This window comes from Branchiostoma belcheri, unplaced genomic scaffold (genome assembly GCF_001625305.1).
Source record: "Branchiostoma belcheri isolate BF01 breed outbred unplaced genomic scaffold, Haploidv18h27 scaffold18, whole genome shotgun sequence".
Taxonomy (NCBI): Eukaryota; Metazoa; Chordata; class Leptocardii; order Amphioxiformes; family Branchiostomatidae; genus Branchiostoma; species Branchiostoma belcheri.
Genome location: NW_017803268.1, coordinates 57,667 through 83,443, shown reverse-complemented (window position 1 = coordinate 83,443; position 25,777 = coordinate 57,667). Strand labels below are relative to the sequence as shown.

General features: G+C 41.2%; 4 protein-coding genes and 1 long non-coding RNA gene across 6 annotated transcripts in view; all 5 read right to left on the bottom strand.

Annotated features, from left to right (window-relative positions):
* LOC109467394 overlaps positions 1-725 on the bottom strand; it is a 10,382-nt gene extending 9,657 nt beyond the window's left edge. The window contains exon 1 of the mRNA XM_019765337.1: positions 488-725. The gene's annotated coding sequence lies outside the window, so the exon portion shown is untranslated. The remainder of the gene's footprint in view (positions 1-487) is intronic.
* Positions 726-1,877: 1,152 nt separating this feature from the next.
* LOC109467266 lies at positions 1,878-9,233 on the bottom strand. The gene is made up of 13 exons (XM_019765211.1): positions 9,045-9,233; positions 8,470-8,617; positions 7,775-8,004; positions 7,296-7,431; positions 6,593-6,682; positions 5,863-6,014; positions 4,953-5,056; positions 4,546-4,661; positions 4,058-4,137; positions 3,555-3,641; positions 2,992-3,141; positions 2,422-2,517; positions 1,878-2,187 (listed from the first exon to the last, which is right to left on the bottom strand). The coding sequence occupies exons 1-13, from the start codon at positions 9,231-9,233 to the stop codon at positions 2,119-2,121; spliced, it is 1,647 nt and encodes a 548-aa protein (XP_019620770.1). The 3' UTR covers positions 1,878-2,118.
* A 5,168-nt stretch (positions 9,234-14,401) lies between these two features.
* Positions 14,402-16,066, bottom strand: LOC109467361. The gene is made up of 3 exons (XR_002140073.1): positions 15,943-16,066; positions 15,620-15,719; positions 14,402-14,470 (listed from the first exon to the last, which is right to left on the bottom strand). It is a non-coding gene; the product is annotated as an uncharacterized LOC109467361 (long non-coding RNA).
* Positions 16,067-19,253: 3,187 nt separating this feature from the next.
* LOC109467459 (zinc finger X-chromosomal protein-like) lies at positions 19,254-24,930 on the bottom strand. Of its 2 annotated transcripts, none has more exons than XM_019765461.1 (2): positions 24,843-24,930; positions 19,254-21,976 (listed from the first exon to the last, which is right to left on the bottom strand). In XM_019765461.1, exon 2 carries the CDS (start codon positions 21,953-21,955, stop codon positions 19,742-19,744), a length of 2,214 nt encoding a protein of 737 aa, XP_019621020.1. In that variant the 5' UTR covers positions 21,956-21,976; positions 24,843-24,930; the 3' UTR covers positions 19,254-19,741. The 2 variants fall into 2 exon arrangements, with proteins under 2 accessions (XP_019621020.1, XP_019621019.1); XM_019765460.1 differs by lacking the exon at positions 24,843-24,930 and adding an exon at positions 22,701-22,806.
* LOC109467265 (zinc finger protein 37-like) lies at positions 23,436-25,701 on the bottom strand. Its single transcript, XM_019765210.1, has 2 exons — positions 25,614-25,701; positions 23,436-25,031 (listed from the first exon to the last, which is right to left on the bottom strand). Exon 2 carries the CDS (start codon positions 25,008-25,010, stop codon positions 23,436-23,438), a length of 1,575 nt encoding a protein of 524 aa, XP_019620769.1. The 5' UTR covers positions 25,011-25,031; positions 25,614-25,701.
* Between the last annotated feature and the right edge of the window lie 76 nt (positions 25,702-25,777).

The window sequence follows — 25,777 nt, the reverse complement described above, 5'->3', positions numbered from 1 at the left end:
GCAGGCAAGCTGGACCGTCTATGGCCAGCCAACTCACCCTTAGCCGATTTCTACTATTTATTCAGCCTGCAAAGGAGTCTGGTGGAGACTAGGGCCTCCATAGGTCAGCCATTGCAATGTACAAGATATTCTCGAAATGGCCTCGATAACACCCTTTTTAAACGTTGCAGTTTTGAATTACGTACCCTGCTGAATTGTGAGAATTAACGTTACAGATAGACGTAGACATTCTAACAAGCACTGATTATTCTTGCAATAACCTGTGTTCACGCATTCATTGTTTTCTGTATGCCGTATGGGAGGGCAACTTGTAAAGGTGCTTATTATGCACCTGTTTTGCCCTCCCTTTCACTTTGTGGAAAATTCAAATAAACAAATAAACAAATGTGATCACGCGAAGATTTTTTTAACTCAGATAGGGTAACATTAAGAAAAAACTTACAGATGATGTGCTTTAGATACGATTGTATACAGAATGTTAACGTACCGTTGTTGGGTGCACTGGTCAGAAAACCGCCTCAAAGACACGAAAAACCATGTACGGGTCAGCGTGGTTACTGAGAAAGTCCGGCAAAAGTCGTTCAACCACTTGGGGGGGGGGCGTTTCCATGGAGACTGCATACATAGTATACGTAGGTTGTTACGTCATACGTCAAGCTTTTCCTTCACCATACAGCTGAGCACAAACATGCTGTTTAACGTCAGCAGGATTATTATTCCGATGCCTTCCTGTCCTATGCAAATGAGGTTTAGACCCCAGGATTCGCAATGTATCCTGGGGATGGGAAACTCGCGAATGCTTTGCCCTTTTTTCCATCGCCTCGGGCTAGACCAATTGCAGTACTATTGGTTCAAAACAGGCCAATCAAATTGCCCGGCTTCATTACAACTGCCAATAAGGGGCAGCCTTGATTTAATTTGAGTTGATTTGATTTATTAGCGCTGTATAAGCCAGGACTGCCCAACCAGCTAACCTATTATAAAGAACAAGCCCTCACAATAGGATAACGAACAATTAGGAACAGGTAACAGTTAACAGTGTTGGTTACAAGTCAGAGTAACTAACTATTAGATAACAGATGTTGCGGCCTAACGTAAACAAGCTAATTTCTAAATATGTCTTTGCTTAATACCCTGCACTTGCTATCTATAATTGTAATATATTGTTTCCCATGAGTGATAATAACAATAAACTACACGGGCCTAGATAGTTATTGTAACATCTATTACATTCTATCTGTATATAACGTAACGTTGTAGTCACAACACGTACATTATCATATGGTTATATAACGTTATGGTGACTAAAATGCAACCATTTTCGCAAGCATGATCATTGGTCTATTTAACACACACATTACACCAAGCCCAATTAACATAAGGTACCAGTATCTACATTAGGGCTGCGGACCGGTACACTGTACCGGTCCAATACCGTAAAAATCGTTTCGGTACAGGTCCAAAATACCGGATCATGAAGTAACGAGTATATACCGAAATAGCTAGTTTACACCATGTATATGACTAAAGATAGGTAAATCCTACCACAAAGACGAAAAATTAGCACTGGAAAAGACGTAAACACCGTCGATTGATTTGAGATCCTCAGTCTCACGAGACATCGCGAGAGTGTGGCTGATCCAGGGTTGTGATTGGTCAACAAACTCAAATCAGGTCAGAGGTCAGTCATTTTCCCTTCCCTCCAACACTTTATTATTGTTTCTGTGTCATGATTGAAAAAGTGAAGAACACGTGTTAATTTGTCAAATTGTTCAGGTACAGGTACAGGTCCGGACCTGTACCTAAACCTCTGTACCAGTACCTGTACCTGTACCTGATGTTACGTTTAGGTACGCAGCCCTAATCTACATCTATTATAGCACATATTGTTTATGTATGGTGCTGGGCATTCTTATTACATTTTCTCCTTATCCCAGTTAAACAATGAATAGCGATCTTCAAGTATATATTAAGCAAATTCTTCTAGGTTTCTAGATTTAAAGATGTTTAAAATGTGAACGTCTGTAAAAGAATGTTAACAAGAAGCATTACTGTAACAATATTTAGAGTACGTGTATGAATCCTGTTAATTATCTTATGTTTATCTGCAATTATGGTTTATTCTCGGCGCTTCCCCAGACCGTCTTTCTTCTCCTCCAGAAAGGCAATAGTCCCTGCAGCTCCTTGCTGTAAACCACAATAAGAAAGTATAAGAAATTAGGTAGTTACAAAAGGAAACACAGTCAACATTCGCTTAGTAGCTTCATTGTACAGAGACAGCATTTAATAATATGATAATGAAGCAGCGTTTCAATTGTCTACAAATACTTATTACTTATTAAACGTTAAACACACACATATACGCACAACCACACACACACGCGCGCACACACACACACACACACACACATATCAGCTCACCCTCATGAGAAACTCCATGTCCTCAGTTGCCATGTCAAAATCCATGGTGCCCACGTAGCCCACATCTATGGCGATAGACCTGGGAACATCCTCATCCTGAGGAAAGAGAAGTAGAGGTTTCTAGCTTTGAGGACAAGTTCTACATGCGGTGCGAGACGTCACCGAAGTCTAAAATGATGCTAACATGTAACATGCAAAGTGTAATACATTCGCATTGGTGCAATGGTAAGTGAAATCTCAGAAAACACCAACAGCTATGTGCTTGGCCTTCCACAACCAGGGAATTCGACCTTGGCCCATATAAGTGCGGCTATTGTCCTGTCAGTCTGTGACCTTGGCCTTCCTGTTGTTTTATGGGTTATGGTCTATCACGGTTTATGGGTTATGGTCTATCACGGCTTTTACATGTATAATGGTGGTAGAAGAAGACTTCTCAATTCCTCCAGGAATGCCAACTGAATGCGACTTCATGCGCTCGCGGATGTAGTATGCGTACGTTTAGATAATTACTCTTCAGTGTGTTAAAATATAACAGTAATTGGACACATGTATATCGTATAGTCAACTTACAGTGATGCCGCTCTGCCTTCCCACGAATTCCAGCATGGTACCAAAATACTGGCGTGGTGTTGACACGAGCCTGTGCCCGAGGTATGCGCGCCTGGCGAGTTGCAAGGGACCGAAGTTCTTGTATATCTTCCTCAATCTGTCTGAAGTCAGCTGAAATAATACAGAACTCAGAATACCGCTAATTATAAATAACACTAATCACGAAATATCGGAGAGTTCAAACCTCCCTTATCCGGGAAGTATCCGGGGAGTTTTTGTGAATTCATTGGTAAAATTAAAGAGATGGTCTACGTACTAGTTTCAATTGGCGAAGACCAGAAACCCTGTGCTTTTTTTAGTGGTACGCTCCAAGGTTACCCATAACTATGTGAATGGACTCACTTCGCTCTGATCATTTAAACTGCCAACTTGACCTTACGGTGAATCTGCGGTTACAATATTCTCCACCTTCCTGCCACCCTATATACATTCAAATACTAACACTAACCAAATAATAATAACGTACTAATCTTCAAACTATACAACGACAACAAGACAACTCAATCAAATAAATACTAACTTACATTTTTTTCTTCATTAATCATCAGAAAATCGAACGCCTCCTCCTTTGAAGGTGCGCCCAGGAAAGCGAGGTCCTCTTCACTGAAAATCTGAAATTAAAGTTAGACGTAATTATTCACATGAATTTTATTATAAATAGATATTACGTCAGAGGTTGTGCCCACTGCGAAGTGAAATTATTATAGCCTGGTTACCAAACCTATTATAGCTCCCGAGTCCATCCTCTCTGCAAATTGCGGAGAGGATGTAGGACTCGGGAGCTATAATAGGTTTGGTAACCAGGCTAAAATTATTAGCTGTATACAGTCGATTTACTGGCCACGCCTAAGGGACTGTACGATATTTACCCGGGGGAGGGCCGGTGCGTAGTGGGGGGCATGGAAAAAAATGTTTTTTAACGCTATAATTGCAGGATTTCAATTTAACCCAACTGAAGCGAAATGTTCACTTTTCTTCTAAAACGTCAACGACTGCGCAAACAAATTGGGCTGCATCATAACTATACCTCGTTGAAGAGCTGCTTTGCTTCCTCTTTAGATATGACCGGTAGATCCGGTCGCCGTTTTATGACTAAGGCTTCTGTTACTGCAGTAAAAGAAACCTGAAAAAGGAATTTGAGTATGGATAAATGTAGACCTTTCTTGCAAAGCTCTTGTCACACTGGGCTAAATACAAGTCACAACAAAACGTGTGCAACGTTAATGAAAACAAGATACAATGTCAATGGCTGATATAACACGAATGGAATATTTGTTTAGAATTAGGACATGGGCGCTGATTGTTCAAACCTGATGGGAACGGTATGGGTAATCCAATCAGCTTATACGTTATAACGTGACGTAATCACTAGATGCATTGAATGTGAGAGTCCAGTCTTTTTGGCAGGGAAGCAACCGAGATAGCATACTAAATATAAAACGCTGGCATACAAGGTACCCACGTCGTTTGTAAAATGCTCCCGATCGATATTATACTTCTTATAGGGTTCAATACTTTGTCCATCAGTCCCCTCGATCATTCGCTTGACATCCTGGCCGACCAGTACCTCAACTTTTTCATAGCTCGCGATTTGTTCTTTTTTGCTCTTTTCCGTCTTTTCCTTGTAATCCCTGTGCAAAGTTTGGTACCAGAAGAACAAAGAAAGTTAGTATTTATTTAGATCTCGTGTGTTTTCCACATAGCCCAGCATCAGATAATATGCTTTTACCATGTAGTCAAAATGTATAGATAATGGGAATTGTAGGCCATGGTAGTTGATGTTTTGAAGAATATGCTTTAGAAATTTCGTAGTGGAACACAAGCAGACAGTCTTGCTAATGTAAACGAGTAAAAGCCAAGAATTCTATCGATACCAGACCCAAATGTATTAGGTTCCTTTTCAAATAATGTACACAGCTTACTTGTATAGCTCCGTGTCGTATTCCGGTTTGATCTCCGCCGGTTTGAACTCTTCCTGGCGCTTCTCAAACTGTTCCTGGTACATTTCACGGTCCTCGCTAGAAAACTGCAAAAAGTTATTATTAAAAATATTAAAAAAAATTTAGTCGTGACATCACTTTTTAAACGTGCATTTGTAGGAAATCTGATGAATGTATTACAGACTGAAAAAGATTGAAGCCATCATAAAAAAAATTGAAGCCATCATAACATAACAATAGTGCATGTGCTGACAGCAATTTCACGTGTTGACAACAATAGTACATGACTTATGTTGACAGCATTTTTACATGTGTTGACAGCAAATGTACATGTGTTGACAGCAACTATACACGTGTTGACAGCAATATAGCTTCACTACAATAAGCATTGAATGAGATAAGTGTAGTAAGTCAGTGTAATGGAGACTGACAACTGCGCAGAATAGACAGGAGATGGTATCGTTCCTTTACAATTAATAAGGTTCAAATACAATTACGTACTACCACAATACAGTATTTAATTGCAACCAATTTGCATATATAGCGGTCTTACACAACATAACCTTTTCTAATTGCCCCGTTGATTGTGAATTCCACAGTATCAAATATGGCGTTTGCACTCACGTGACTAAGACGTAGGGATTTGTCACCATGATAGACGGTTAAAGGCCAGGTAATTTCTGGTACATGGTTTGTATATATAAAGCGTAATAATACACGCGTAATTATGACACAAGTACTGTCCACAAACACATTATACAAAAACAGTCTTAAACTCTTTCTACGAGTTTAACCAACCATAATGGGTACTGTAATGTACGTCAGTTGCAAGCACAACCTCAATGTTATAGTTTGCCTGTACGAAATTCGAAAGACCAAACATGAATCCTACCAGCAGAATGCCGAGTGTCTTGTCGTTCCTGGTGCCGAACCGCTCCCTCCTGTACTCGGGGTGGAACATCTGGCGAACCGTCTGTCCAGCGTCCAGCGTCGACATCAGTCTCTCTTGGAAAAAGTCTTCCTCTTTCATGGACAGGTACCATCCTACAGGAAATGTAAATGTTGTATTTCGACTAATTGAGGAATATAAATTTGTACGTGCTCTCATCATGAGATTGAAAACAAGATTTTGAAACAGTTGTCACAATCTCCTGATCTAACGACTTATTAGCAGTCGTGTTTCACGACTCTTGGTAATGTCTTTAAGGCAATTAGTGGAAGTGCGCCGGTGTACATGGCCTCTCTGTTCAAGTGGGAGACTCATCCAACATTAAGTATGTGGACTACTCGATCAGAGTTAAAGCGTCTTGGGGACTACCACCCTCACCTACTCTTCTGTCCACCAGCAAGAGTCACTACATACCGGAGCAGTCTGCAGTACTATGGACCTTACCTGTGGAACACTCTTCCGCTACAGCAACGACAGCTCCTTACTCTCAGGAATTTTAGACAGGACTTGATTTAGTTGATGATAAGTATATTGTATTTTCCTAATTGTTTATGTACTGTGTATTTGTTGTATGTATTTTATGTGTATCCAGGATTACCTGAAAAACAGGCCAAAATGGCCTGAACTGTAATTACTGGTAAAACAAATAAACTGAAACTGAAACAGCACGTACCGTCAAATGCCCAGAGAGGATAGTTAGCGGCCAGCCCACCGTCAATGAAAGTATAGGGAGATCCCGGAATCCCAAACGGTTTGAAGACACCTGAAAGTGTCAAAAGAAAGTGATATTCTGTATTGTGTGTGTTGAACATGGAAATAAAGAGAGAGACAATTATCACTGATTCATTGTTCAGAACCTGTACCTTGAAAACGAAGCAAAAATGTTGGAGAAAATTTCTTAAATGACCCAATGTTATTACCAGGACTGGCAATTTGTTGTTGTCGGTCAAAGATAGGACAAAAGATAGGACAAAAGATCAAATACAATATTTGACAGATGGGTAGGGGTTGATGGTTCTAGGCTCCGGATGATTAAGTTTAAAATATGTACTTTACAAGATGTTTTCCAGTTAAAGTAAAAATCTAGATTGCTATCCAAGTATACTAACTGCCGAGCCCCTTTCGTTCTGTACGCTATCTGCTAACAGAACAAAGATACTCGGCAGCTATAATTGATTTTGATACCGGGCTTGGAAAAAATCCACCGCAGATACAAGAACATGTAAGATATCAAGACCATGAGATTATATTACACCCTGTTACATGAATATGCAATAATCTATTAAATATAGCACACTCAGTCTGGTTTAGTAAATACTTAGATACATTTATAGATGACATAGTCTAAGATACATTTATAGATGACATAGTCTAACCTGGAATGGACATGGACATGCGCACTGCCTCCTTGATCTTCATCATAGGCGTGGTTTTGACATGAAAATAAATTTCATTGCCCAAAACCATGTTGTAAGCCACGATGCACAGCTCCTTCCCCAACACGTGGTAGAGCTAGGAAAATACGCGTTGATGATGAGTGTCGTATAGAAGATTTGTATTATGCTACTGGCATGTGGAAGTCGTACTTATTCATCCATTTACAAGATATTGAATGACAAATGTATATAAATGAGTATATAAATGATTGCTTCAACCTTCGAACGCCTAGCTATATGTATGCAACTGTACATCCTCTTGTGCATGTCTGTGGCCTTTTGAAAAGCAGCGGGAAAATACATGGAATCAGCGAGAAATTCAGGATAATTAATAAAACATGCAAAAAATTCACAAGATATTTCACGGAGGTATATGAGACCGCCGACTTATAATTATTTCTTATCATGGTGCTCTCTACCGTGTCGAACGTGATGTCCTTGTCCAGTCCTTTCTTAAACGGATGAAGTCGCGCGAGGTGCCGGTCTAAGATGTCTCCGAACCAGTCCAGAAACTCATCCCCTTCACACGCGCCTCTGTCCGTCATTGCTGATAGGGCCATGGAGATGTTTTTCATGGTTAGCCAACTGGGCAAGATGAATAGGATGCGGGGTAGCTTGCTCAGGCCACTGAGCAAACCTACTGGCGGATCTGTGGAAACAAACACAAAATGAATATTTGATTGTCTGTTCTGGTTTGGTTTCCCTTTGATGCGCACGATCATGGTAATGGTGGGCAGTGGAGTCAGAGGTCACAGAGGAAGATGGCTGCCATGTAGAAGAGCTCTGCCCAAAAAGGATTTACCATCCTTTGGAATTCTTGAGGGCAGTGGCTCCGGGCAGCCTGAATCCATGTTTTCTTTTGTTAGGTAGGGTTTACAGTACCCTTTTGTTTCTTTTTTGTTTATTTTGTTAGATAGGGAGCCCACTAACCCATTGTTCACGTGACCCTTCCAGAGCACTCGAGTCCATCATCATGCGGAAGAGCAAACTTTAAAGTCAATAGTTCCAGAACCCAGATCCAGCAAGACTATAATTGTTTTGTGTTGTGGATATTCTAACCTCCTCACAAAGACTCATTAAGAGAAGACAGTGTCTACGTAAGGCAATTACTAACCTAAGAGGTCCATCAGGTTTCTCTGACTGAGCTCCTCCAGCATCTCTTCTGGTTTCATCCCGATTGCCAGCATGGTGGCAGTGATTGCGCCTGCGCTGGTTCCAGCAAACCGCTTGATGTTGGGCAAAATTCGTGCCTCATCCAGGACCTATAGTTATGAGTTCAGAGATGTAATTGGTTAAAATCTATACTCAGTTCATAATCATAAGGCTTAGCATAAGTAGTCGGCAGTGCAAGGCTTAGCTGGAAATGTGTGTAAAGACATGTGGGCACTTTGAACTCGAAAAGATCAGCGCTAGGTGATCGTGAACAGATGTATAGGTATGCAAAATATGACACATTGAGTAGCTGTACCTTACATTTTCGTCTTAGAAGAATGAAAGGCTAGAAATAGAAAAAAGCTTTTTGAGTAGGTCATTTTTGGTATTGATTTTGATACTTCTGCTGTCGCTTGTGATAACGCCTATCTTTGTAACGACATGTACTTTGTTTTCAAATGTTACACATGATGGTCAACCCATATGCAATGAACTCAAACTTCTCTCCATTTCCAGAAGTTCGTTTCATATCTTTACCTTTGCTGCTCCGATGTAGGCAATTCCTTTGGCTCCTCCTCCCTTCAGTACCAGATTCTCAAAAGAGTCTTTCATGCAGGAGTAGTCGCGTCCATTGGTCCTGGGAAGCCGAGGCTTGGCTTTCTCAGGAGACCACCATCGCCTCACACTTGAAATTTTTTCACCTACCCACTTTTTCACGTACGACATCTTTCAAACCTGTGAAAAGTCAAAAGTTTGTCACTTGTAAAATTCGCTACGATATAACGTACATTTACTTCAGACTGACAGGGAGGGGTGCATGAGCTAGGAGGGCAGGCAGGCAGGCCTCCAGTCTGGCTCAAACAAACTTAACACCGGGAGTAATGACTATACTGAGCCGGGCAGGGCGTTCCATTGAGGAACGATGCATGGAAAAATGTCATGTGTCTGTTCGGGCCATGATTGTTTGATATTTGAACTCCCCTTGTGCGCCCCTGGGCCTTTTAAAGTAATGTGCCAGTTTGATGATGATTGTTGTGAACCCACTGTATACCATTTGTCCATTAGGCCATGTTGATTTGATTATATGGATGACATCCTCTGGGAACCCCAAAACTGATGCGCGCGTGCGAATAAAAAAAAAGTTTTGCAAAAATAAAAAGTTGCTTTCACTATGAAATCTACGTGGTCATGAAGGTTGAACAAATGGCACAGAATATGTTATGGCGAATAATCTACTCTTCGAATTCATTTCTTTACATTTTTGTCTTTTTTCCTTTGATTTTGGCATCCTACGACATTGGTATCGTTTCTTAATGTTTTCCTTGCAACTTATGGTATATTTTTTGCTCATTTAGCAACTGTTTTGCACGATTTACAGTATGGTTGAAAACTTTTTTTTTTTTGGAAACGGCCGAAAATTCATGCGTGCGCGGATGTCATCCATATAATCAAATCAACATGGCCTTACCACACAAGAATGCACCCTATTTTAGAAGTAGTGCAGTCCTGTTAACTCCCCTCCTCCTATCTGACAGTAGAATAGTCCAACCCAGGAACCTCACTCTGGAGTTAGAGTCCTGGAGGAAACACAATAAACCACGATGCTCCACAAAAGTCCTGTGTGTCAGGCTCTGTGTGTTGCAGAAGAACTTGCAGCTCTGATCTTCAAGCAGATCCTATGGTGGAGATGCAATATCCAATCGGCCAAGCTGCTGCAGTGTCCATTAGCCAATGGCGACTGCCAATTTGGATTGCCTTGCCAAGGTAAAATCTGCCTGGAGTTTATGTATAATCAGTTGTAGACTAACTCATAAATGTAGTGAGGCGGGCGTTTCAGAGAGAATCGACCTCTTCGGGTCATTGAGCCTTGATTGATCAAAGCCTTCACCCATGAATGGTACGAACAAAGCAGCTTGGCTAGTAGATCCTACACGTACATACCTCTGGAGTCAATAGCCTCGGTTGTTTCAGATACACTTTTACTTACGTCTGACATGATTCTAGAGGTCAAACTTAACACTCGCGAATACAACGGACAAATTCACTACTGTAAGAATTCAAACTACCCCAAAATGATGGCAAGAAGAACATTGAATATGACGTAAACCATCCATCCATTCATTCTATCAGTTGTACCAAGAATGAAACGTACAACGCAGGTCCATTGTCGTATTTCAGCGCCTAAGGCATGTTGAAGAACCAGCTAGACAAGACCAGGGATCCACCAAAGCGTGAGGTAGCATTGGCAAAACAAATCTTTTACATGCAGCGGTAAACCTATCCTGTGAAGTTCTGTCATATCTTTGAATGTTGAGCACTGCCTGTACTTAGCTACATGCACTTCTTCTGGTGTAATCATAGCGTCCTGTGATATAGGGTTCAAAATGGTACAAGTAGCCTTGGCCTTGTTATAAGCCGTCACCTAGATTTCTAGAAAAACGGGGTCTAATTCTGTAAGGTAAGCTCACGTCTTCTCCATTTCACAATTAGCAAAAAAGAGCATATGGTGATCGAAATTGCGTCTCGTAATCAGCAAAATACATGGTCAAAACTTACACTGTCTGTTACTCGCCGAAAATGAGACGATTCATATCACGTATTAAGCGGGAGTCACGTCAAATCGTTCTCACTGTTTTAGTGACACAGTCTTACAGAACACAACATGGGCAAGTATCAGAGAGGATCTTACTGTGATGAAGTGCTTCTTCTGACACAAATTCCCGAATACCAGACGGCGCCTGTTCCTCTAGACGATGTGCCCCACACGCACAACTTGGTGCAAAGTGTTTTAATTCGTACCCGTCCACGCCCTTAAACCGATATATCTTTCACGTGATAGCCTCGAGCGTCAGTCACATGGGAGGAGCTTGTGACGAAATTTGAATGGTAGGTTACTTGGTAGCTCTTCTGCTGGGGAAGAATTTTTAAGTTTAATTAAATCAAGCCACTGCATTTATAGATGGCAAAACTGTAAAAACTAGGAAGCAAAGGAATTTCCTCGACTGTTGGGGCCGAAATATGAGCATTTGTTTTAGTTTACTCAGAACCAGAATTTTATTTTGGCAAATCAAAAAAATGAAGACTCTGGTCTTCCTCATTAGACTGACCCAGTGAGGCTTGTCACGTGGCTTCTTTGAAGTGTGACGTCAACACTGGGTCAGTCTACTGAGGAATACCAGAGTGACTGGTCGAAAGCTCTAGGTGAGAGAACTTTTTATGTTGGATCGAAAGTTTGAACTTTAAACATGTAACTACCAACACAGATAAACTTTCATTATAACATCAACTTTATTGCTCAACAACTGCAACTGGTACAATGTATTAATCTCCAAGCAGATCATACGGTGGTAAGGCAGCATTGGCCAATGAAGGCAGAGAATAAACAACAAGGGTAGATACACGAAGTTTGGTAAAATACAATTCTAACAGTTTATCCATAGCTATACTACTAACCTTAGTCAGTTTCAATGCTACCAATCTTTATCTAGGGGAGTATTATATTTACATACGGTGTCGTTTTTGTAGCGAATCGGATATGAATTAAATTCACCTACTATGGTACACTAATACCTGAGCAGGGCTTGGCAGGAGCATATTGAAGATATCTGGTTTTGAATGGGGTAATGTAAAATTAGTTTTGAAAGCAATGGAATGCATCAACTTTTGTCGTTTTGTTCTGTTCATATGTTGGACACGACATCAGAGTGGGATTCATCTTCAATATCCTCCTTGCCGCAGTGTGTTCACTCAAAACAGCACCACACTGACATTCAGTTTTACTTTAATATAACAAACAGGAATTTCCCAGAGACAAACTTGGTACAAGCCCCGGCACCGCGTCAAGGTGTTGCCTCCATTGCCGAGGTAAATTTGGACGCCATCCTGACAACAACCACTCACAGTCCCGACAAAATTACAACAACCACTCACAGTCCCGACAAAGTTACAACAACCACTTACAGTCTCGACAAAATTACAACAACCACTCACAGTCCCGACAAAAGTACAACGACCACTCACAGTCCCGACAAAGTTACAACATAGCAGCAAAGTTTAAAGAGTTTCACTCAGCTCAGAGCAGTTTGTAAGAAAGAATAAATGTTAAAAGAATGTTTTATTGTGAAAGTGAACAGCCAGAATTGAAGAAGGCAACGTTATTTGTGCCCTGTCTTGCTAAATTTTCTTTTAAAGTTTTCCTTCCTGCCTATCTAATTTTTTTTATTTATTTCTATTTGGTTAAGTCATACTCTGTCTACATTTTGTTTTATTTGTTATTAATTTATTTGTTATTCATCTAGGCTGTCTATTTGTAGTCGTATTAAGCCTCATTCTTCCTTAGCTGTTCACAATCTTTTCAAACCAAATTGTATTTTTCTCTACGGCAATGCGAGCTGAATGTACTCCATACGAAATTTGAGAAAAAGACAAAATTACCGAGACTGTAAATAGTAATGTCAGCATGAGCGTCGGTTTGCCAAAAATTGTGTGCAGATTTCCCATGGCTAGAAGCAAGTGACTAGGACCAAAATCATTTCAACATACAGTCCGAGTCCGTCTACTACCCTGCCCAACATATATACTGTCCTTGTCAACAAAACCACCGTCAGAATACACTATATATGATATGAACAAACAGTATCATTCAAACAGTATCATTTGTATCATCCTAGGGCCACACCAGTTTAATTTGTTGGTTCTAGGATTCGCCTCTTCATTTTTTTTCTGATTTGCCAAAAAAAAAATGAAGATTGTGGTTCTGAATCACCTCACAAATGCTTATATTTTGCCACAAACAGTCGAGGAAAGCAATCCGAGAAGCAACAAATTAAATTGGTGTGGCCTAGACATTCAAAGGAAAATCGTTTCCTGGTGAATCTGTTGGATTCGTCCTCTGGAACGTTGGTTTCTGTAACCTGCATGGGACAGAGAAACACAGGACATTCCAAAACATAACTCAAATCGCCCCCTACATACTTGTTGGTCACCAACGAAATGATCATACACTTCAAACACCCAATAAATGAACAAATAGACAAAGCAGCCCCATTTTACAAATTACTCAATCGCACAGCTCCCTTACTTGTTAGTCACCAACGAGATGATGGTCAAGTCAAGTCAAAGTTTATTGCACAACGATTGGATCAGGTACAATATATGGCAGATAATAAGATTACTAGCTGGGATGGGTCTATCAAGATTCTACATATATAGGTTCAATGGGTATCATGTCTGGCAAAATGTTGAATGTACTAAAAGCTAGCTAGTACACCTCTACACCAATGTTCTAAGCTACGCTATACTATATATAATACGCCTTGTGTCAAAGACCCAATGAATGTACAAATACCCGCTCCCCCATTGTCCCCCAGTACTAACCTGCACAGACGCTGGCTCCTACTAGCCTTCGGAGCTGCGGTCACCAGTTTTACTTCCTCCGCCAGTCTGTCACCAAATAAACTCACCATGTCGCCACAGCTACGCCCTCACAGTTTGTGACACGGAACTGTATTGTCAGAAAGGAAAAGAAGCTTAAGGCGAAAGCGTACGTTGACTAATGCTATGAAGAATCCGGCGACATACAACTATTTACAGTTGCACGAGCACCTCTTCCATCCACCCACCCACCCATCCATCCATCCAACCAACCAACCAACCAACCAACCAACCAACCAACCAACCAACCAACCAACCAACCAACCAACCAACCAACCAACCAACCGCATCATCCAAGCGACAACACATTAAACATGCAGCGACAGACAGAAGTCAGTCAAAAAATTACAAGAAAAATTGAAACTCCAAAACTTCTTTCCTATCTGCGCGCACGACTAATTCTCTTGCGTAATCTGTACCATCTAAGGCACAGAATCAAATCATTCAAAGGGGTATGGCGGTTTTGGTGAATTCTGTGCTCAATAGCAACCGTCCTCTGGAAAGTCGATGTATGTAGCCTCATCGATCACCTGCATTTGACAAACAAACAGAACACAAAGCAAACAAAAAATATGACAGGCAATCATCAATCAGAAAGACAAGAAAGTGCAATAAAATAAACTACGAAACACGTCCATCAGTTTGGTAAACATAGGATGCTGGGATATTTTTCTTTTACACAACTGAACACAATATCAGAAATATTCAGACTAGAATCATAGATACATGTCTTTCAATCACTCCAAAAAAACAGTCTAAATCAACCGTCATACAATATATCATGGAAATACAATCTACATAACATTTACGTATAAATATCTATAGAAATGCCGGTTCCACTGTCCGTCTGTGTCTTGTGTAGTATTGGTTGACTCGTCGAACTTTGGCGCGGGGTTGACTTTTTTGACAGGGGTGTTTCATCCCCCCTGGATTTTTTGACTAGGGTTTACTCCCTAGGACTTCTGTGCAGGGGTGTCTTCCCTGGGTGTCTGTGCAGGGTTTTCCTTCCCTGTATTCTTGTACTTATAACGTAAACACCAAGCTATTTATGTATTACTAACTTCATGCCAATATAAAAAGTACGAGTGTATTCAGCAAACTCATGGTTATATACTTATTGATATCACATAAATGATAAACAGGCCACACAAAAAGTCTAACAGAACAGCTGAATAACAAAAACAAATCAACTTCACAGAATCTACATCTTTGTACATATGTTAAACTTGAAAGCGTTCATAATACTGCAAAAAAAATCAGACTAAAAAGATCACAACATAGAACACACTATGAACCTCAAACATTGCACAACTTGCAAATATATACATACATGGGCATCACAAAATCTGAGCTCAAACATTAGCAAAACCAAAAGTAACAATTTAAATATGTCTACGTCCATACATATTGTATATGTTTATCATAGAAGCATACATGGAAATTGCAAATTCTCAAACAGATCGACACACAAAATCGCCGCGCCGCGCGCCTGCGAAGCTGGGTTACGCCAAAGCGTGGCTTTACCGGCTATTCAGACACAGACACAAAAAATAAAAAAGGAGCCGCATTTTACGAATTATTCAAGCGCCCCTCCCTTACTTGTTAAGTCGCGAACAAAATGATACCACGCCTTGAGTCAAAAGACCCAATAATTTACTAATAGCAGCCCCAGTACTAACTTGTACAGTCAACTTGCTTCTGCTGGTCTTCACTAGCGGAGCTGTGGTCACCAGAGTTCCCCCGACCAGTCACGAAACTACATCCTCTCAGTTGGTGGAACTGTGTCGTTAGAAAAGGAAAGAAAAGAAAAACAAGCGCAGGTTATAATTAATGCAAGATATGCTGTGCAAAATCACCTTGGTTCACCCATGCACATCCAGGAAACATTCAACTAGGTCCAATCCTGTACAAGACAAACTACAGCATGTGCTTAACACAAGGAACAACATATTCATCCATTAATTTATTCATTCATTCACTCGTTCATTCATAGTTTCCATACAGTCTGGTCAGAGCTGCGGTGGCTGCTTCCGTCAACTTCTCGGTGATAAAGAAGACGTCTTCGCGTTGAAGACACTTCGAATTCAGTCTCCAGGTATACGCTGTAACTGTAATGTTGGACAAAAAGAAAAACACGTTAACAATAAGTATAAGATGCGATTCTAAACATTGCTGTCCGTACCCTGTACTGGGTAGACAAACTAGAACATGTACAATACATTAGGAACATTACACAGAATCCATATAATATGTTTGAAAACAGTCACATGTCAAAACTTTTTTACTTGTGCGTGCGTGAATGCGAAGAAAAGAACACTCAACCAAATAAACATCGTATATAGGACACTTTATTTAGATTACTTACTTACTTACTACACATTTCAATCATCGAACATTTCTTCACATATTTTAAAGACATTTTAAATTTCAATGAAATATGCAAAATAGTTTTGAACTTTTGCATACCTCTTACATTCAGGCACTTTATACACGTTTCAAGCATCAGAATATTATATATTTTAGAGACGTTTTGAAGTGCATGTGTGCGCGTGTGTGCGAAGATACAGGCTATAGAAAGTTACGATATAGTCAAGGGGAGGGGCGCTAGCTGTAGGGGAAACTACCTAAAACTTACCCCATAAGACACCCAGGGGGTTCGGTACGAGCCTAACAAATTAACGATCTTTTAAACGTTTTGGATAATCATTTTAAGAATGGATTTTAAACTCGTTTTTATTGGTCATTTGGTATCAAATATACATTATTTACAAACTTGATATTTTATTAGGATATCCATTAGTTGCACAAACTAATACTAACACGTATCACCCAAACTACCCACCTTTCCCGAATGGGGCAATATAAAAGCAAAAGGCATGAGTTGGACCTAACCCCATAAGAACTACACAAGCGGGGACAGACCCCCCATTTTTTTCATGAGAAAGAAAAATCGTTAGTACACTGTAATGGGAACTATGTAAGTACGATAAAATGCTCTATTATAATAATAATCCATAGAATTCAAGAGCGGGTCTTTTGAATTCCATGGATTTTAGTGGTGTCAATTCACATGTGTTATCATACTACCATAAAGAGCCCAAGAGCATGGGAGCGATCTTACTAAGATGGCTCCCATGCTAGAGCACAAGGATTACAATAAATTCAACAGTGTTTGTGTACGTGTGTGCAAGTGGTTGCAGAAAGAATGACACAGTTGATGCAGTGTAAGTTTTTTGTTGTGGTCAAACCGCGCCGCGCTGCATGTGGGCATCAATGACACTTGGGTCCTCGCGAATTACTTTCATAAAACGGGTTAAAACTATACAACGTTTACATCTATACCACGCACGCTTTACAACTATAACAACGTCGCGAGATGCCCCTTTTCGTTGCTAAGCCAGTAAACTTACTTAGCAACGAAAAGATATTGATGTGAACCTTTCTGAAAAAGATTCACATCCGCGCGCTGCAAGCAACATAGAGGCATAAACCACAGCAATAGAATTATCACAATATCAACATACAAATTAATACAAAACAACCAAGCCATGTGAAATAACACCACTAAACCTAGACTAAGCATGACAATATCTTGCGAGGAATTTTGTGTAGAACTCACAAAATTCCTGACATATCTTCAACACATGGTCATATAACAAATCAAGAAACAGGGTCTTTTGCGCGACCAGCTTTCGCGCAACGTGCACGCTACACTGCGTTTCGAGTCTCAAAATGAATTACGAACGTTAGCGCACGAATTACATGTACACATGAAAGCGCACGAGTTAATACTATACAGCGGCCGGGTCTCCCAAGTTCCCACCGCCAGCTTGAGCGCAAGCTGACAGCGTGTTTCGAGCCTCAAAATCTCAGGAATCCACGAATTACAGTTATACAACGCCAACGCACGAATTACATGTTTACATGAAAGCGCACGAGTTAGTGTTATAAAACGCAGGGGCCTTTTTGCGCTGCCATGAGGGGAGAATATGAGAAACCACTTACCTTCACGTCACTTACCTTGAACACATCCTGGCTTGTACTAACGCTTGGCTGCTGTTCACCAACAGAGCTGATTTTGGACTGTACTATTTGTTTCTACAGGTAATTGCTTACCTCACACTAAAAAAAAATGAGGTTTGTTTTAATCGCCCAGACTATGCAAGGGACGTTAGGGTCACTTTCCTGCAACTTTGCAATTTTGCATTCTTTGGTACATACATATCATTTTATGACAACCCTATAATTATTCTTTGGTACAAAAAAGTAATGAGAAATCTCTCCCCCGTTTAGATGGAAACAATGGTTTCATCCAACATTTTCGAACGTGTTTTCCACCTGTTCGATATGCAAATGTCCCAACCGGCTGTGTACAACATTTGACCAACCAGAGGTAATATGGATGAACGAATAGAATCTTTATTCATTCGTAGTTAAGAAGCCCAACCCAAAGCCAGTTCAGTACATATACAATGTAACACTTTTCAGACGCTGGCACACTAATAGAAATACTCACCTCCTTGGTATGTAGATTGTTGGACAATTTATTGATCAATATCAGTTGGCAACTGTCAAGCAACAGTCGACAACAATGCCTTGTTGGCGGTTAATCCCCAAGCAGATATTTTGGTGGCTGCAAAGACCGAGTCAAATTGGCCAATGGATACCGTCTGGCCAATGCATATGGATAACGTTATAGCCTGGTCAAATTGATTCTGTCTTCAAAGCTGACAGGTTTTATGACCTAATACTGCTGTACAGAAATCGAGTAAAAGTTAGCTAGTAAAACTATTTTCAACCAAACACCCCTGCGCTTGCTTATATTGGTATAATCTACCCGCCATGAATGGGCGTGCTATTCCGGTAGAGGGCGTGCGTGTACCGTATGTAGAAGGAACACTTCGCGTTATACTAGTACTATGATTCAGTAAAGCTAACACATCGTGACCCGCCTGTGGTGACCAACGCCTCTGCTCGCGACATCCCCTACTCCATCGACTTTTTGTCCCATGTGCCATAGTGTAACTATACTGCAGCTCAGCGAGCACAATAACTTTAATATTATACGTCAAAGCCTGGATGTTAGTACTTAACCATTTTTCTTCTTCACTAGTTGCACACCAGAACTACATTATCCTTTTTAATGTCATATGTTACTTGTAGCACCCGACCCTAGTTCTAGTGTACTAAAGACTATCAAACATTACAAGAAAGGCAGAGATGAACTTTGGTATGCTTAAAGATTGTACACAAATTAACCGAATAAGTTTGAAACTGACTAATGATGTAAAATAATTCTAAAAATGTAGTTACCACAGATTGCTTCACTGTGTTTTTTTTTTTAATTCAATGCGCTCAGGTTGCGTTAAAAGAAACAATTCTAATATATGTGTATCTGGAAAGCACGGGGATAAAGTTTCAACACATATAACTTTGAACACAAAATCTGCATGTTGTACTTTCCAAATGTTACAGCTCTGTCACTGAGTAATAAAATTGCACAATCACTGAGTCTACAGCTGTTATTTATTGTGGAGGGTGGAAGTCCAAACAATACTTGTACACTGTACTTAATTACACAGATAGTGTTGAATTTATAGCTTTTCAATCATACTAAAGTGCTGTCCTGTTGTATGCTTTAGGGACATACACATGTAAGTGACAAACCACACTTGAAAAGTAACAAATGTACTCCTATTAAATTTGATTTTGAAGTATGTTGGATGGCGGATTTTAACAGTAATAATGCTATTTACATACTTACTAACAAAGAAAAGATTTCAAAATACTACAAATATTACTTATTTCATATTAATTTTGTGCCTTGACAAATTATGCCCAATCAAAAGATATCTTTGATATGTCTTATATGAACATAGGTCACAGGAGAATATTGGTCCCCCCTTGTGTTCAGCTTGGTGTGTTTTCAGCCCACACTTGGTGTGAGACGCGAAATCACAGAGCGTACACTTGTGAATTTTCTTCTTGTCGTGCCGCTTCAAGTGTCGTGTTAGATCGCTCTTTTCCTGTGCCGTGAATGGACACTTATCGCAAGCGAACGGCTTGATTCTGTTCTCGGTATGCTTGGATGTAATGTGCCTTCTGACAGCCTTTTTCTCGGTTGCAGCATAATCACAGTGGGGACATTTGAAACGTTTTACATCAGAGTGCGTTGCCGCGTGCCTGTTCAGGTTACCAATTGTAGCAGACCTGAAGCCGCATACTTCGCACACGAAGTTGAAAACGCCATGTTTCGAGCCCATGTGACAAAGTAAGCTGACCTTGGCGGCAGTCGCATAATCGCACTGTGTACACTTGTACGGTTTCTCCTCCCTGTGACGAGGCCGATTCTTTATCGGCACACTACTGCTGCTTGTTCCTGCATGCCGTACCAAATTATGTCTAGTCAAAAGATGCTGTTGATATGTCTTATATGAACAAAGGTCACAGGAGAATATTGGTCCCCCCTTGTGTTCAGCTTGGTGTGTTTTCAACCCACACTTGGTGTAAGACGAGAAATCACAGAGCGTACACTGGTGAATTTTCTTCCTCTCATGCCGTTTCAAGTGGCGTGTTAGATCACTCTTTTCCTGTGCCGTGAATGGACACTTATCGCAAGCGAACGGCTTGATTCTGTTCTCGGTATGTTTGGCCTTAATATGGCTTGTGAGAGTCTTCTTCTCTGCTGCAGCATAGTCACAGTGTGGGCATTTAAAGCGTCTCACACCGGTGTGCGTTGCCATGTGCCTGTTCAGGTTTCCTACTGTACCCGACCTGAAGCCGCATACTTCACACACGAAGCTGAAAACGCCATGTTTTGACCCCATGTGACACTGTAAGCTGTTCTTGGCGGCAGCTGCGTAATCGCACTGCGTACACTTGTACGGTTTCTCCTCCTGGTCTCTGTGGCGCGCCCGATGCTTTAACAGCGCACTACTGCTCGTTCCGGCGTACGAACATTCCGAACATTTGTACGGTTTCTCACCAGTGTGTTTTCTGATGTGGACAACAAGGCATTTCTTTGACGATGTAACATAGTCACATGTATCACACACATATTGTTTCTGCTTTTTTGTAATGACCCGTCTTTTTTCCTTCACTTGGTCTTTCTGTTCATAGCTGCATGTTGTGTTTTCTTTCTGTTTTTTCTCCATGCCATGTGTTTTTATTTGAAAGGATGCCGCCTTTTCCAAAAGTTCAGCTTTGTCACTGGTAGAAATTCTGTCCTTTTGTGTTTCAGACTGCTCTGACATCTCCAATTGTTCTGTAGCATCAACTGTGCTGTCCAAAGTTTCTGTACAGGTAGTTTCTATTGGGATAAGGTCCATTTCCTCCTCACATTCTGCAGGTTTTGCTTGTAATTCAGTATGCTGCACCTCTTTGAGAATCATATCTATATCTTGTACCAAACTGCTACTTGCATCGTCAGACGGCTGCGTTCTGTCAACATCCATTCTGTCATCTTTTGACGAGTCCGGTTCAACAGTAGTGACCTTGGGACTGTTGCTACTTTCAGTGGCGTAGTTTTCCAGAGTGAATGGATCGTATTCATTGTCACTTTCACATTCTCCTGCAAAACTTTCAACAGACTGTAGCTCGGTCTGCTGCTGTGTTTCAATTTCTATCACCCCACTGGTGACTCCTTGCTGAGAGTAGCTTTGAACGCTTTTTGTCTGACCATTTTGACCATCATTTTCTATGGTGACAGACATTGTGTTTTGAGATTTTTGACCATCATTTTCTATGGTGGCAAACGTTGTGTTTTGAGAAGAACCTTGTGTTTCCGTCATTACCTTGACAACAGCCCCCTGGTATTCCCTCATCATCACAGCTGACAGTTCCTTCACCAATTCGGTCCTGTACATGTTGTCTGTCTGTGTGTCAGCCCTGTCTGTCTGTCCGTCCCTCTGGATGTTTCTCCTGCCCAGCTCCAGGACTAGTTCCTCCAGGTGCAGTCTGGGAAGGACGGCTAGCGTCACTTCCTGACTCAGTCCAAGTATATGCCTGTCTGCCATGGTCGGCTACTAACTGAGTTCCTGTAAAATCAAAGAAGAGCATTTAGTACACTGTAGGTAGGTTATGGATAAGGTCTTTCCCATGTATACATTTGTGTACACACCCCAAAATCACCATCTTAAGTTACTAATCTTCAACATGTAGCCAGGATAACGGGCTGTTTCCAGGGCCTGCTGAGTTTCCCTCACAAGTTATATATCTGGCTAAAACTGACATGGCCCCACGTTAGAGCTGGCCTGTGCACAGCTGTGGCTATGTAAGCCATGGGAACAGTCTGGCATCCAGGGTACTTCCGTGAAATAAATTACTAGCCTGGTTGCCAGACCTATAGCACACTGGCCACAAGGTATCTCAGTGAGCACGAGATACTGAGATACTACAGTACTTTGTGTCCAGTGTGCTATGGGTTTGGCAACCAGGCTAATAAAACAGTAGTAGTACGTACACATTCCAACATAACCGAAGGATTGACGAACCTCTGGGTAATGTATTTACTGACTAGTACATTATCATGTGTCTTAGAGTCATCTTTGAGTCCATATATCTACATTTAATTAGCTAAAATCAGCCACAAAATCGTCTAGCGTCTTCCATTCAGTCAAGAACAAAAAAAAGTGGGAGGGGGGCGACTCGAGCGCGTAGTTTCCAACATTTGAGGTAACCTCACTATTCTTGCGTGCTTCTGTTCAGGCGCATTTTGATGAAACCCTCACCATTTTCAGAAGTTGCACGTGAAAAACTTACCCGCTGTCGTATATTTTGTTGTTCTTGTAGATTTTTAGCAGCCCGATTTGTCTTCAGAAATGATTTCCACTCCACCACGAGGTCATGACCCGAGAAAAAAGGTCAAAGGTGGTACAGTGACGTCATGTTATATTAACCCGATTACCCAAATCTGTCTAACTGTGAACGCTTACCGGTCAACGGCCAACCGGAGCTGGGGCCTGTAACATTTCTTAAACTTTAGTATCACTGTGTGACATTCTTGTAGTACAAGATAAGAACCCAAGACAAATTGAAAACCCCTTAGCTGTTAATCTGTAACTTCTATGGAGCAAGTTACGAGATGAATACACTCTGACATTGACAGGAAAATCATCTTTTTATTTCTTTTCCGTGGTCCAAATTCAAAGAAACTTTTTCTTACAATTCAAAACATGTTAATTGAATGAATATCAAGGCATAATAGCTTACAGACTACTAGTACCAAGTGGCCTAGAATGTTCAAGCTAATTTACATGTATTTTGTTTGAAAATGTTCTTGCTAAATGTAAATTAACAATTGAACAGGCAAAACATTGGCTTGCTTTTGATTACAATAAATATCCAGAAAAACAATTTCAATAATATTCATGATATTATTGTTTAGTTCCTTCACATGGTCTTGGTATATTGATGTTAGGAACTGATCTATATTAACTTATTCTATATTAATTTTGTGCCTTGACAACTTATGCCCAATCAAAAGATATCTTTGAATCAAGTTTGATATGTCTTATATGAGCAAAGGTCACAGGAGAATATTGGTCCCCCCTTGTGTTCAGCTTGGTGTGTTTTCAGCCCACACTTGGTGTGAGACGCGAAATCACAGAGCGTACACTTGAGAATTTTCTTCTTGTCGTGCCTCTTTAAGTGGCGAGTTAGATCACCCTTTTCCTGTGCCCTGAAGGGACACTTATCGCAAGCGAACGGCTTGATTCTGTTCTCAGTATGTTTGGCCTTAATATGGCTTGTGAGAGTCGTCTTCTCTGCTGCAGCATAATCACAGTGGGGGCATTTGAAGCGTCTCACATTGGAGTGCGTCGCCACATGCCTGTTCAGGTTTCCTAATGTACCAAACCTGAAACCACATACTTCACACATGAAGTTGAAAACGCCGTGTTTTGAGCCCATGTGACACTGTAAGCTGTTCTTGGCGGCAGCCGCATAATCGCACTGCGTACACTTGTACGGTTTCTCTTCCTGGTCTCTGTGGCGCGCCCGATGCTTTACCAGTGCACTACTACTCGTTCCCGCGTACGAACATTCCGAACATGTGAAAGGCTTCTCACCGGTGTGTTTTCTGATATGGACAACAAGGCATTTCTTTGACAACGTAACGTAGTCACATGTAGAACACACATATTGTTTCTGCTTTCTTGTAACGACCCGTTTTTCTTTTTTCAGTTGGTCTTTCCTCTCATAGATGCACGTTGTGTTTTCTTTCTGTTTTTTCTCTTTGCCACGTGTTTTTATTCCAAAGGATGGCGCCTTTTCCGAATGTTCAGGTTTGATGTCAGTAGTATTTCTCTCCTTTTGTGTTTCAGACTGCTCGAGCTCTGACATCTCCAACTGCTCTGTAGCATCATCTGTGCTGTCCAAAGTTTCTGTACAAGTAGTTTCTGTTGGGACGAGGTCTATTCCCTCCTCATCACATTCTGCATGTGCATGGTTTGCTTGGAGATCAGCATCTTGCACCTTGACCTCTGTGAGAACAATGTCCGCATCAAGTACCAAACTGCTACTTGCATTGCCAGATGGCTGCATTTTGTCAACATCCATTCTGTCATCTGAGACTTTTGACGTGTCCGGTTCATCAGCAGTGGCCTCGGGACTGTCGCTACTTTCTGCGGAGTAGTCTTCCGGAGTGAAAGGATCGTATTCGTTGTCACTTTCGCATTCTCCTGCAAAACTTTCAACAGACTGTAGCTCGGTCTGCTGCTGTGTGTCAGTTTCTACTACCCCACTGACCACTCCTTGCTGAGTGTAGCTTTGAACCCTTTTTGTCTGACCAATATTTTCTATGGTGACTGATGTTGTGTTTTGAGAAGAATGTTGTGTTTCTGTTGTAACCTTGACAATGGCCCCCTGGTATTCCCTCATCATAACAGCTGACAGTTCCCTTACCAGGTCGGCCCTGTACATGTTGTCTGTCTGTGTGTCAGCCCTGTCTGTCTGTCCGTCCCTCTGGATGTTTCTCCTGCCCAGCTCCAGGACCAGTTCCTCCAGGTGCAGTCTGGGAAGGACGGATAGCGTCACTTCTTGACTCAGTCCAAGGATATGCCTGTCTGCCATGGTCGGCTACTAACTGAGTTCCTGTAATATCAAAGAAGAGCATTTAGTAATTTGCAGGTACACACAGATAATAAGTCCTTCCCATGTAAACACAAACCACAATCACCCAACGTCACCTTAACTTTACTGGTACATGTGTACCATATTTCCAACATGTAGCTGGATATCTAGGCTATATTTTTCTGGGCCAATGCAGGCCAGCTCCTTGGCTCAAGGGCCAACATCCCCCCACGGCCACCCCCCTAACAAGGAAAATTTACACCACCCCCGCCCAAGTTATAACGTTATATCTGGCTAAAACTGCCATGGCCCCATATTACTGTCCTAGACCCGCGGAGCTAGCCTGTGGCTATGTAAGCCTTGGGAACAGTCTTCTTGAGTCCATCTACTGGTATCTACATTTAATTAGCTAAAGTCAGCCACAAAATCGTCTAGCGTCTTCCAAATTTCAGTCAAATTGACAAAAAAAAGTGGGGAGGGGGGCGACTCGAACGAGTAGCATATCTAACTTTTGAGGTCACCTCACTATTCTCGCTTGCTTCCGTTCAGGCGCATGTTGATGAAAACCTCACAATTGTCAGAAATTGTACGTGAAAAACTTACCTGCTGTCGTATATTTTGTTGTTCGTGTTGATTTAGCAGCACAAATGGTCTTCAGAATGATATTTCCACTCCACGAGGTCATGACCCGAGAAGAAAGGTCAAAGATGGTGCAGTGACGTCATGTTTCATAAACCCGATTACCCAAATCTGTCTAAATGCGAACG